Below are 14159 nucleotides of genomic sequence, written 5' to 3' on the forward strand. Positions count from 1 at the left end.
GACTTCCTTGCAGCTTCTTAGAGGGAGACTGACTTTTTATATGAGAGGATAGTGGTAGAACAAGGAGGAACGGTTTTAACATAGAAGAGGGGAGATTTGGATTAGATGTTAGGAAAAGAATTTCCTCAAGAGGTTGGTGAGGCACTGGCACATGCTGCCTGGAGAGGCTGTGGATGCCCCACTGCTGGAGGTACTCAAGGCAAGGTTGGATGGGGCCATGGGCAGCCCTGCTCATGGTGTAGGGGTTGGAACTAGATGATCTTTAAGGTCCTTTCCAACCCAAGACATTCTGTGGTATCTATATGCCAAACTTAGTTTCTTGTTTGTATGTTGTGTAGCAAATTGCTTCGTAGTTCTCTTTCTTGTCGTGTATGTTTCCAAAGAAAAAAAGCTCTAACAAAACAAAATGATAATAACATACTTATTTCTGTAACAAGCTGTGTGTTTGTGTAGTGGTTAACACAATGAGCCATAATTTTGGTTTGCTGCATTGCAAATGTTAGTACGTTTACTAATAATCTAAATTGGCACATCCCACTTTGTTATTATTAAACAGCTGGTATATGAAAGTTGGTCAGAAGACTGCCTGACTTAATTGGGAAAAAAAACAACACACCAACAAAACAGTCTGGTATTGCTGGATCCCTTACAGAGGGAAAAAAAAGACATCAGTGTGATATGTAGGAATCCTGCTTCTCCTGGACATCATGTGTGCTCCAAGCATGAAGTAGTTCTGGTTCCTTAACTCCAGGAATGACAGCTTTGGCCACAAAATTGCAGTGTTTTCACTGTTCTACTTCTTACTGTAATATATTCTCCTTGGGCCAGCAGGAGGTAAACAAACAGAAACCACAAACAGGTTTCTGTTTGTGCTGAGCAGTATTTTTTTTTTTGGCTATCTAGTTTCTATGTTGATTTGAAAAATTAGAGTGACCCAGTTAGAAAACAAGCCTATAATGCCTAGTTGTGCATTCTGATATTGGCCAGAAATGTTTAAAAAAAAAAAAAAAAAAAAAAAAAAAAAAAAAAAAACGATATTATCAGACTCATGTGCAGGAGGTATAGTGTTCATTTCCTTTGGCAGTAAATGCAATTTCGCAAGTACTTCAAGTTGTATTTAACACAGAGGCACTAGGATTAGAGGTAAACAGGTAAATATGCTTTAAGGGATGCTTGAGGATCAAATATCCGTTGACTTACTTTAAAGGCGTCTACTGAAATTACGCTGCTGTGTTTCGGCTACTGGTTCCCAAACACCTGAGGTAGTTATTGAGGTTTACAACTTGTTATATTTTTAGAGGGCAGTGCTACTGTCCATGTTCTGAAATTGAGACTAAACTGATCAGCTATTTTGATTTTCCTTCAGTGTTCCCTTAACTGTGAAATCATAAACTGTAGCTTTAAATACTTATGAGAACATGGACTTTTATAATTCAAATATGACCTTCAGTAACAGGGGTTTGTTTTGAGGATTTGTTTTTTGTTTTTTTGTTTTTTGTTTTTTTTTTTTTTCCCAGAAACCCATCTCTCTAAATTGACAAACTTTTCTTACTTGAAAAGTCAATTAATGTCTTGTAGTGCTCAATATCTAGGTGGAGCAAAAAACAGCCTTTACTCAGGGAATCTGATTTTCTTAATGGTGCTGTGCCAAGCAAACACAAACATTGAAAATGTTTTTACTTTTTCCTTCCACCATGCTAATAGCTTATTTTTAGAGGTGTTGTTACTGGTGTGCTGGGCATGGAAGACTGTACTTTGAAGGCAAAGGAAACAACAGTTTCTCAGTATTTCTGAAAGTTACCCGGAATATGTTTTTTGCTGAAGTTTTTTGCTGAAAGTAGGCATGATTTAAGAGTCATGCCTGCCTTCATAGTTCACTCATGATCCTTTATGGTGGTTGACAAGGCCTTTTCACTGCAGATAAACGGTCTTTGAGGCATACCTTCACTGATTATACTATTGAGTAGTAAACTGCTGTGAGTGAGGTGAATGTAGTCAACTAAAGAACCTTGGCAGGGCATTTGCTTGTAGCTTGTTCTTATGGTAGTGACTGAAAAGCAAACAAACTCTAGACCTTACCAGTTGGATTCTAATTTTTTTTTTTTTTTAAATAATATGATTTTTCAGCTTTGACAATTTTTTTTTTGTAAGCTGTGTTAAAATTTTGTTTATACATACCTGTGCTTTCCAAAGCCCAGATCCAGTTAGCTCCATAATTCTGTGCATCATTTTAAGTTCAGACTTAACAAACTGGAACTTAAATGCACTTCATATTTGAAAAGCTAGCATCTGTTTGCTTAATTTAAGCTGAAGTAATATTCCTTGGACTCTCAAGGTATATAAGATATTTGAGCCTGGCTTTAGAATAATAGTGATGTGAAATGGCTTCCCTTCCTGTGAGGTAGCACTATTGCTGGTTCAGGTAAGGATTACACAACTTGCAGACAGAGCAGGAAAAGAGGATCTGGGAATTAGGCAGCTGGCAAGTACAAGTTTTTAATTTGGATCAACTGAGTTGTTGACACTGTTAATTCAGCCTGCAGTTTCACAAATAACTGAACCAAGAATGGAAAGGAATAGAAGGTCTGGCTCCTCTGGCTTTGTATCCATCAATCCCAGTTTCTTGCAGTCATGTTTTCCACTGTCTTCCTACGTTAATGTTTCTGCTGTCAAGTCAGTTGCATTAATTAGTGGCTTGGAGAGATTTCATGAGCAGAGAGACTTGAGAAGAGGGCCATAGAGAAGAGAACTTCTTGCTTTAGAGGACACAGTTTTATATTTTGAGGACAAAAAGACAGAGAGTAGCAATTATATATATGTAGGAAATATTTAGGAATACAAGAAAAAATAGTGATATTTGAAAGTAAACCTTTAAGTAACCACTGCTATTTAAAGTAACCTTTTCCCTTCCTTTTATGTTGTCTTGTTGGGAGGCCTTACTGTAAGTCTTGAGTTTGTCTATTTTGGAAAATTCTGACATGTATTTTTCATGTATCATGTGCTCTGTGTGCTCACACATAAGTTTTAGCCACTTTTAGTAGTTTGATGTTTTGGTAGTTTATGCCCTAACCTTGATCTTCTGTTCTCACTAGGAGTGTATAATATACTGTTCTTCTAATACTCCATTAGAAAATTTCTCTCCCTAGATTTTTCTAGTTGTTTGAATAAAAATGATACATCTAACTGCTTGTTTATAGCATAGATGCCTGAACTGCTTTTCTGGCTGTCTGTCATGACTGGGTTTCTGCAAGTCAGAGAATTAACAATGTAAGGTGTTAGCTGGAAATGGTATGCAGCAGCGTGAGGGGATTTAACAGGGCGGATGAGATCTCTTGATTATTAACTGTTAGGTTCTTAGGTCTTCTTTTACTCATCCTTCACCAGTTAGGAATGTATTTATTATCTGCATTTAGATTACAGACAGAAGTGCCAATAGAGAGATACTTCTGGTTTTGAAATGCTCTTGTGGCATCATACATCACTTTGGATTTCATTAGTCCAGAAAAAAAACTTAGTGAGGCTGAAAGTTCACAATTTATTTTTTTGGTTAATTTTTATTGGTCAGGCATAGAATGCTATCAGGGTAATGGCAATTCTAATGTGACATAAATGCATGCAGGGGAAAAAAAAAAAGCTTTCATGTATATTCAAGGTTAATCCAAAGCTATTTTTGAAGTGGATGAAATGATATAGGTTTATGTCAGTGAGCTTTGGATCACACTTCATGTGCAAGTTTATCTAGCCTGATAATAAAATACATTGTTCCAATGTATACAAAACAAGAAACTATGTGGTAGAAAAAGCAATATTATGAAGAGATGGATGGGGAGGGTTGGATTTACAGTCAAACAAGTAAGTGAAATTACATGTCCTATGAATAACACAGTAGTTAACTTGAAATAGGTGTTACCTGGATTTGCATCTAACAACTTCGTTTCTTTACTTTGCTTTAGCTATATGGAAGCCTTGCTCTACCTTATCTATGCTTACCAGAATAACAAAGAACTCTTGTCCAAAGGCCCATACAGAGGGCATGATGAAGAGCTGATATCTCACTACAGACGAGAATGTTTGCTAGTAAGTGAAGGGTGAAATATACTGCAAAAGTTGAACTTTCCATTTAGCTTAAACAAATCAGACAGTGTTGCTGTATTTTCAAAAAACCAAAAACCAAAAAAACTCTCATTAAAAATTACGAAGATTTCAATAAGAAAAAGGTGAGAGGAAGAAATGTATGTAGTAAAAATAAAGAATGTGTTTGTTTTAAGTAATCAGTTTATCATTTTAAGTGGTGTGCTCACTGCCACTGTGTCTGGGCTAGGTAAAAGCAACAGTGGACAGTATTGGTGGCTGAGCTCACAATGTTACTGCAGTTGGACAGGGACACAAATATTTAGAAAAAGGCATCAGCAGATGGTGAGCTTTTTCCTTGATTGTGTCACCTGTTTCTTAGCAATAGCAAGAAAAGGCAAGAGCAGGTGGTAGGACCTCAGTCTTGAAAACGAGCAGCTGCAAATGTTGAGTTGGCAGGTATCAAATGAAGTGGCCTGAGGAATAGTACAAGATCAAATGGTTTAATAGAATGTATGTATCATTGCTGTGAATGTTAAAGCTCAGTTGTTATTGCAGATTTGCCATAAGGCAAACAAAAACAGAATGGTAAAATGTGAAATGCTGTATACTTAAAGAATTTCTTTTTTGTGGTGGTACATGAAGAAACTAAATGAACATGCTGCAGCACTGTTTGAATCAGGAGATGATCAGGAAGTAAATAATGGCCTGATCATTATGAATGAGCTTATTGTCCCGTGTTTGCCATTACTACTGGTGGATGAAATGGAAGAGAAAGATATTGTTGCTGTGGAAGATATGAGAAATCGTTGGTGTTCCTATCTTGGACAAGAAATGGAACGTAAGTATTTATTAGCCTATATGATTTTTAGTATTTTTTTAAATGTCTTGGTTTGTATCTTGAATGGAGCCTGAATCCTTTGTGTTTTGGTAACATATTTTGAATTACCGTGGCTTTTGAATAGAATGTTCACATCTAAATGAACAGCAGTTTTTTCCATGTATAATAATGAAGGTCTGCAATATTTTCCATATGTAACAGTGCCCTTAAAGGAAACTTTTTTTTTTTCCAAAAGGAAAAACATTGAAGGGGTATCTGTGCCAACATCTTCCTAGGAACCAATGTGTCCTTCAGTATTTACTGAAGAAAGTGCATTATTCCAAGTGAAACTCTTCATGCTCCCATCCCTGTTAAAAAATTAAAGAAGTGGAAGAGTCAGTTTGGGGCAGGACAGGAAGAGGAAAATTGCACCTGTGGACATAAAAACTTATGGTTGTGTTCTTTTCTTTCATTTGCAGCTAACTTGCAAGAAAAGCTGACAGATTTCCTGCCAAAACTACTAGATTGTTCTACAGAAATTAAAGGTTTCAATGACCCGCCAAAGTTACCCTCCTACTCCACACATGAACTGTGTGAAAGATATGCCCGAATCATGTTGTCACTCAGTCGAACTCCAGCTGATGGAAGATAAATTCTGCAACCTTCCTGAGCACATTGTATAAACTTTTTTAGTTCTTAAACCTTGCCTTCCTGTCACAGGGTTTGCTTGTTGCTGCTATAGTTTTTAACTTTTTTTATTTTAATAACTGCAAAAGAGAAATGACTGTACAAATTTTAGCCAGACTGCAAACAATTAAAGCTGGGAATCGCATGGCGCTCAGTTGTTTCAACCAGAATTGATGCAACTTGCAAGTCTGATAACTATGGCAAAACTGCTTTTTTTGCCACTTCTCTGTTACAGTATTACTTTGCTTTTATCTTAAGATCCTTTACTTTATCAACAGCTGTCTGGATCATTTTGTGACTGCAACTAAATTTAAGTGTCCAGTGCTGTGTAAATACATGGTACTTGGTAGCTTGTAAATGAAATGAAAGAATAAAGTTTTATTTATGGCTACTTCTGTGTTTGCAAGCAGATACCTTGTATATTAGTGTAAAATATGGGTATTTTTAGGAGAGATACAGTATATTGATGGGTAACTCAATTTTATAGACAAGATTCTTCAGGATTTATGGACAGTTAGATGAAGGTAGTCGGAGATTACTGTATGTGAATATACTGAAAAACTGTTGCAGTATTATACACTGTTGGTTGGGTTTCTTTTGTATATACTTTTTTGATCTTTATGATACTGCACCTGAACACTTTTTTTGTGTGTGTGTGTGGCTATGCCACATATATTCTGATGACAAGGACTGGTTTCTGAAGAAAAACAATAATGGTACTTTGCTTCTATTCTTAGAAAAAAAAACTTGGAAAAAAAAAAGTAAAACTATTTTCATTAGAAATATATTACAATCTCTGAACAACATTTTTAGGAGTTGATTCAAGAAGAGAAAATAAAGATTTTGAAAAAGTGAACTTTGTGGATCTTCAGGGGTAATTAGATTTTGTTTGTTTGTTTTTTTAAACTGGTATTTTAGTTATGTAAGTGACCAGAAGGTAAACCGTAACTAATCCCTTACTTGAAATGTGTAGCTATTGATGCAACACAGTATCTCAGAAATCTTAAGTGTGTCCTAATCACATTTCTATTGGAAGTGAAAGAAAAGATCTGCAGGGCTTGCTTGGTAGAACTGAAACTGTCTAGTTTAAGCGATGATTGTTTTTTATTTTGTGGAGAAAGAAATTTAATGTGTCCTTAATTAATCTTGTTACCTGACACTTTTGATTCTTACTTGTTTTAGAGAACATTTTATGTTAGAACAGTAAAATATGTGAATGTTTGCTTGTTGGCTTTATTGGAGCGGCACTGAACTTCACACTGCAAGCTTTCTAGTGCAGAATATTCTAATTTCTGCTAACGAAATAACAGAGGGAAGTGGGAAGACGGAAGGAGGAAGGATTGATTTAGTTCAGACTACCTGGAAGTGTGATGGGAATAAGTGTGGGCAAATCACATTCAAGAAAAGGCTAACTTCAGTCTTGAAAATTACTCACCCTTGAAAAAACAACGGATTGTAATATATAGTAAATAGAATGCAGGCTTGACTTTAAAGTTTTTGTTTGTTTGTTTGTTTTTCCCAGGAGTATTTTCCTCTTCTTTTTTTCAGTATTGAAGTGCTTCATAATGGTGAATCTACCCATTTGTTGTATTAAATTGAGCTATTAGTATCACAGTACTACTCAGAAGCCTTTTTTAGGCCTGAAATTACTTGTGTGTAAAATTTCACCTTTCAACGAAAGAATAAATGCATCTTATGAAAATGTTGAAGATGCATTTTAAATGACTTCACATTTTGTATCTGTTGCACTTTCATTTGAATCTGATTAATACGCCTTCTTATCATTGTGTATTTTCTATATACACAGTGAGTATTTAAAATTTATCCTTTGCCTTCTTAAATAATGGTAAAAGCAACTAAAAGCGAAGGAGGGCTTTTATTTCTTTATTGCTAACAGGTTTTGAATTTGAATGTTTGTGAAAGCTTTTAAGGAAAGCTCCTCTCTAACCCTGAAGGAGACAGTTAACCAGACCATCTATGTAATCTTCTGTGACAAAAACAGGAGAAAAGACACTGTTTGTAAGGTAAAAACAGGAAGCAAATATTTCACTTGTGAAGAATAGCTAAGATATTTAAGTTACGAGGGCATAAACAAGGACAAGATTTTTACTGTTCTGTTAATTTTACGTTTTTTTTTGGTTTCTAAGAGTATGACTTGAATTCTGAGGAGAACTGAAAAGGTCTGTCCAGTAGAGCAGCAGAAGTAAATAAATATGTATAATATACACGTATTTTACTATTTTAATTTCTTTGGAGTATTGTGTATGAATCTAAATGATCAGTGAAGTAATGACAGTACTGTTTTGTCTTTTAAAGCTTACTTATTCCACTGTAATAATAGAGCCTGTATTCACCGTGACTAGCACAAAACCTATACAAGCAACTGTAGAGGACCGATGTGTACGATTAATTTGGCTCCCTAGTATATAGATTTTTTTTGTTTGTTTTCAAAATGGAGAATGTCAGGTTTTTATTGAGTTTTCAGTTTGTAGGGTAATTCACACAAAGCTCATTTACGGAATCACCCACACCAGGTATTAAATGCAGTGGTATTTTTCCATATTTTGCTTCATACACCAAAGGTATTGTAGTCCCCCAAAGGCATGGCACTACAGTCTTGTAGATATGTGCTTTCTTTTTTCTCATGTGACTTAGTTTTAGATGACTTACCATATTGCTTTGCTTTCACTAACATTTTGGTATTGTCAGAAATCCCATAATTTCTAGTTAAAGGTCTTACTGCAGGTGTGTTAGCCTCAGCCTAGCAGACCATGAGCAGCAGGAGGATTAGTCTGAACAAGAGAAGAGGATTGGTGGATGAATTTGAAGTCGTTAGAAATGATTATCTTGAAATCGCACCACGTACAAGGTTCTATATTGAAAATTCATTACTGAGTCATCATGGCTTTCTAGACAGCCTGTACTTCAACTGCAGTTAACGACTGATACAGTCAACAGATTTGCTCTAGAAAGCATGAAGAATATGCGCGTAGTCAAAAGCATGTGTTTCACATTCAAGCATTAAAAACCAAACAAAACTGAAACCACGATGTCTGCATTATACCTAAGTATCTCATAGACTATTCTTAGTAGTAAGCTGGAGTAACCTCTGCTCCAGAAAATTAGATGAGATAAACAGTAGCACACTGGAAACAAGCTGAGAGTGTCCAGCAAAAGTAAAAGTCTCTGAAGAAGGATGATGGTGGTGGTTCATATTCTTTGTTTAGTTTCTTCTAGAAATACAATGAGTTCAAGTGTCTGTGGAGGTGTTATCACAAGTCAGGAATGTTGGTGAAAAACTCCAACACTAAGTATATAATAACTAATGTATGCATCACTTTTCAAATTGTGTACTTTTTTTTTTTTCCCCCCTCAATTCTCTTTGTGTCTAGAATGATGCAAGAGAAGTCATGGCACTGCTTCTGGAGTGGAGATTACTATAGATATGTAAAAACTCTTATTTGAAGAGGTCTTGTAGCAAAATGCACATTCCTTCAGACAAAACAAAATAGTTTTTCATGTGACTTATGCCCAGTTTTCCTTTATGTATTATGTCCTTTTCCATAAACCTTGGATCTTTCCAAATCCAAGGTTTAATGGATAAGAAAGTTTCTTGAGACAGCACTTTGAGAGTACAGCTTGACTTACTTACTGGTCATTAGGATTAACTCAGATCTCTCTCTCACTGGGAATTCTGTAATGAGACAGGTTTATTATCAGCATAGCATTCAAATAAAGGTTTAGCCTTCATTTTTATCAATTTATTTATTTCTCCTGCCCGGTTGCTCCGTTTTAACTCCTAATTTGCCTTCCTTACCAAGCAGAACTTGTGGTATGGAATCATGTTCTTCTTCTGTCTCCATACCAGTGTAACTTTCCATCTACAGGTGCTGGAGTACTTTCCTTGGAACCATTCTGGTGTGTTTGCGTGTGCAGGATATGAAGCTAAAATACCACAGTCCAGACACATGCTGTTTAGCAGCTGAATGTTTTACAAGTACAACGAGTACCCTGCTCACTGTCCAGGTTTATGGAGGTTGCAGAGGCTGTGCCTGGCATTGAATAATTTGATCCCTTTGCTTTGTCTAGAGTGCTTAAATTTCAGTCAAACATAAACCTTGGCAAAAAAAAGATGCTTTGTCTTGCGCTACTGGCTTTTGCCAGTATGTTCTCTATATGCATTCAGTATCCATGTATTTCCTGTGCCTTTGGGAGATTTTTGTTATCTGTGTTAAATTTTTCTGAGCCTGTTTATATTTCATGCATGTGCAGTCAACAGGGAGGAAAACAATAATTCTGTTCCTTTCCTTCAAGGAACAAAAGTGGCATTTTGTCTGTGAAATTAATCAGTGACAAACTTCTAATTGATTTGTGGACTAAGGGATTGAAAAATGTAGCTGTTTTGCGTTTTGTCTTTTTTTTTTCCCCCTTTAGATGAAGAATTATATGATGGAGGGAATTACTACATAAATATAATAAACTTTTAGGTTAAGCTAAAAAAAATTTGTAATTTCTAAACAAAATAATTCAGAGTTGAATATGCAATTTGAAAAAAATCATGTTTTCTCAGCAAAGAAGTTGGAGAGTTTAGTTTTTGAGAGAAACTTTGATCTCTGGAACTGGATATCTTGTACGTTTTAACAGCCTAACGTAATTTATTCTTGTAATATACTTACAAAGCTCTTTTGTTCAGAAATGCTTTTAAGTATTGCATCTCATGAAGCAGATGGTTTAGGAAAAAAAAAAAAAGAGGGAAAGAAAAGGAAAGAAAATACATCTTTCCTCCAGCTAATGTAACAAAGCCTCCATTCCTTGAGAGAGAAAATACAGTTTTGAGTAGGCCAAGTTAAGTTGGAATGGTCAGAAATCTTATTTCCTCCTTTCCATGCTCACAGTCTACATTTAACAAGTAAGTTCTGCTTTGGTATATGTACAGCTCCCCTGGAATTTCTGAAAGGGGATTTATCATCTTCAGAACCTGTGAATGGGAGGTTAAGGTCTGCCATTATATAGGCACAGATGCATGTTCACTTTCAGCCAATGGAGATTTAAATGTGGTGGTTGTTGGTATTTGAACAGATGATGCAAACAGTTTTCCACTTCACTGACCATATGCTGGATGGAGTCCTTAATATACTTTGTGTACAAGTGTTTGTGCTTGCTGTGTAAAGAACTTTGTCCCTACTTCTTTTTTTTGGAGGGGGGTCTGCTTATTCAAATACTTTGCACTGAGCAAGTAAAATAGTACTGCTTATTCTTTTGCCATGAGTATCTGTGCTTTTAAGTTTCTTGAAAGGCTTTGGAGCTTTATGCTCTGTAAAATTAAGTGAAATGGAAAGCGATGGACCTAATTCTATACATTTTGTAGTTGACACAGAAGAATCATGCTGTTTTCTGATTAGTAACAAAGTAAAACATACTAATTTCTCCCTTGGCACAGGGCCTGACAAGCTTTGGAAATGTTAGTGTTTTTCCAGCAAATTGAAGTCACTAGGTGGTAAAAACTGACTAATCTTAAAACCGGCAGTAATCCCTTAGGGAAGGATAGACTGCATAGATAACGTTTATTCTTCTGTCTTCTGTCATGGAGTACAGGCATACAACTGAAATTACTGACTCAAAAATATTTATAATGTACTTTTACCTGCTCTGTGGTGATTTAAGTATTTTGCTTTATACATGTTTGCTTTAAAGAGGCTTGTTTTTTATTTACATGATGTCAGTTCTTGGTTATAAGCAAAGCAGTGTAATGAGTTCAGATAGCAATTGTATATTGAAAGTACAGTAAGTTGTAATACTTCACATTTATCTCCATCCTGCTAGCTGGGTAATTACTTCTTCATCCAACCAAAATACTTTTGAAGCACAGCAGTGGGCAGACTATAATGTTTATTATTAGAATTATTAGTATTATTTCTCTTTTTTGGGGGGGAGAAAACTTGGTGGAGTGTTACACAAGAGAGTTCTGTCCAGGGCAGCAACCAAAGAATGGTAAGTTCTAGCTAAAAGAAGCTTGTAATATAGCCAGTTTTAAGCTAATCTTTTTTATTTCTGCTATTGAGAGTGAACTGATTGGTTTAATGCTGTGCTAATTGTTAAATTGTTATACTGTTTACAAGCCTTGTATAACGGTACTGCACAAAGAATGTCTAAAAGGAAGTGCTGGACTGAGTAAATGCTGAAGGCTCCCATCTACTGTAGTTTCAGACATCCTTCCAGAGTGAACGTATTATGGAGTTTCATCTCAGCAGAGTTCAGTAAAGAAATTTGGGGTGTTAACACCTACAGAAATACTCAGATGTGTGAACAGAGAGAGGTGTTCATATTCCATCAGGGTTTCTGCAGGGTGAGAGGGAATAAAGGCTGCCACATTCCCTCTTGATCAAGACTAAGTCATCTCAGCAGAGTAGTCAAAACTGGGTTTTGCCACAAGGGGAGTAGGAGTAGGGCTCCCTTCCGTAGAGAAGGGAGAGGAAATGGGCATGTTTTGGATGGAAGCCTGAGGGAGTCAGGCACACCATTTCGGGAGCTGGGAATGATAGCAATAGCTGGGAGGAGTTTCCTCTTTTCTTTAGGAGTAACTGACGTACGTCATCCATCCCCTCCCTTCTGCATCACCAGCAGAATGGTAACTCCAGGGCTGGCGGTGTGGAGAAGTAGGCACAGTCCTGACAGATAAATGATGTTCTTTCTTCCTGAAGCAGAGGATGCTATGTTGAACCTGCGCTCATAGCTGAGTAATCTCAGCTATGCTGTAGTTCTGAATGATTGATGGCAATGTATGCCTTTCTTTCAAATTTCATAGCATTTTCAGACTCCATCAGCCATTGCTTGTATTTCAGTTCAGTGACATAGTGACTTGACTCCTTCTCCTCCCTTCACTAGGAGTGCTTCCTGTGCACAAGAAAACTGTGTCAGGATTCCACAAAAACTTCTCTGGAATGAACCATCAGCTTTCAGTCTTAAAGCCTTCTCAGGCAGAGCCATGGGGCTGTAATGGGAGGCTTTGGGTAGTCTGTGCTCTCTGCACTACCTTTGACAGCTAGGCTTGGAGTAGGCTTCCTTTGACACCAGCACAGACTGCTGCCTTGCAGTACTTTGTGGTTTTCCAGAAGCAGTAGCAAATGGCCCAGCAGCATTGATAGAAGGGTTGTGTAGATTACCAGGTTGCATATAAGAAGCTATTCCTATGTGCTAGGTCCCCAAGTTAAAAATGTCAGCATTGAGCTGTTTCTTACACCAGAGGGGGATGAACACTTGTGTTAAATGACATAAGACATACAGCAGATAAAGACAGATCTGTGAAACTGAAACATTTGATTTTTGGGGGGATACCTTATGTGGTAACAACCTGATAATGTACAGTTCAACTTACCTGAAGTTCCCCATTTGCTCAGTTTTGACCCAACCCTTACACGGTACTGTAGTATTCAGAAAGTTTCTCTTTTTTTATACTATTTCCTTACAGTAGAAATCTGGGAGGCTTCACCATAGCGCTCAGTGATGGTCTGTGTGTAATGTTTTTTAATAGCTGACCTATATAGCAAGTCATTGAAAATGAACGCATTAATTTGGATAGCTTTCTCTAAATGGATGAAATGTATGTATTATTACAGTGCTTCTGTACTGTGAATTTTACAGCGCCGATGGGTTTCCTATGGGATGGTTGGTTGTAATGCCCGCCGTGGTTATGCTGTTTGTGTTTTAGGTGGCCCAATGGATCGGCACCCGTGTCGGAAACTCCAGAGACGGTGTATTTTCTCAGGGAACGCAGCCTGCTAATGCTTCGACTGAAAGTATCCAGGTCCGGCTTCGGGTGACGAGTAGCCCCAGACCGAGAGCTGGGGACGCCGCTCGCTCTTGGATACAACGCCGGGCTGCTGCTGCCTCAGCTGCGCGGCTGCGGGCAGCCTGAACCTACCGCCCCGCGCGGGGACCGCCGCTTCGAGCCGCTTCCGCGACCGCCGGGAGCCGCGCCTCTTCCGAGCTACTGTGGGGCGCGGGCGCCCCCTGCTGGCTGCCCGCCGCCTCGGCCACTGCTCCTGGGAGGCTGTCGCGGCGTCTGAGCGCGTTCTGTGCAGGTGTTCTGACGCCCCGTTCTTGGCCGAGCGCTAAAGCTGACCGAGTCATTAGCAAGCTGGGAGTGTTTTTAAACGAATTTGATTTTTTTTTCCCGTTGTTAACGCCGTGCCGGCCCTGCAGGGTAGAAGGCACACTGCAATGCTATGGCCACTGGTTTCACTCGTGACATTTCTCTCCTGCTTCTGGCTGTAGCCATGGGAAGCAGTTCTGCACATTCTGCTGCTGGTGTCTTCCTCTGAACCACAACAATTTACTCCTGTTTCCTAATCCCTAGTTCGGGTTAGACAGGAGGTGTCGATTTTAAAATAAAAAGCCTGTGTGATTGGCCGAGGCATGGTGGGCGGCTTCTTGCAGCGGTTTGTTCTCATTGGTGTAGGCAGTGCTGCTGTTAACTCACACAGCTTTCTGCTATTGAAAATGGCCAGCGGCAGACAGGGCAGCGTTCTGAGTGACCGGGCACTTTGCTCTGAAATTCCCTTTTTGTTTTGTGCCAAAAAAT

The 14159-nt window shown here is 38.0% G+C and overlaps 1 protein-coding gene across 3 annotated transcripts in view; it reads left to right on the plus strand.

Annotated features, from left to right (window-relative positions):
* USP25 (ubiquitin specific peptidase 25) overlaps positions 1-5618 on the plus strand; it is an 89943-nt gene extending 84325 nt beyond the window's left edge. For all 3 annotated transcript variants that reach the window (XM_048936737.1, XM_048936727.1, XM_048936746.1), the window contains 3 exons: positions 3954-4077; positions 4717-4912; positions 5371-5618. In XM_048936737.1, coding sequence (XP_048792694.1) covers positions 3954-4077; positions 4717-4912; positions 5371-5543 — 493 coding nt within the window. In that variant the 3' untranslated portion in view covers positions 5544-5618. The remainder of the gene's footprint in view (positions 1-3953; positions 4078-4716; positions 4913-5370) is intronic.
* The last annotated feature ends 8541 nt before the right edge of the window (positions 5619-14159 follow it).

The sequence above is a fragment of the Lagopus muta genome, chromosome 1 (assembly GCF_023343835.1).
Source record: "Lagopus muta isolate bLagMut1 chromosome 1, bLagMut1 primary, whole genome shotgun sequence".
In the NCBI taxonomy this organism is placed as follows: domain Eukaryota; kingdom Metazoa; phylum Chordata; class Aves; order Galliformes; family Phasianidae; genus Lagopus; species Lagopus muta.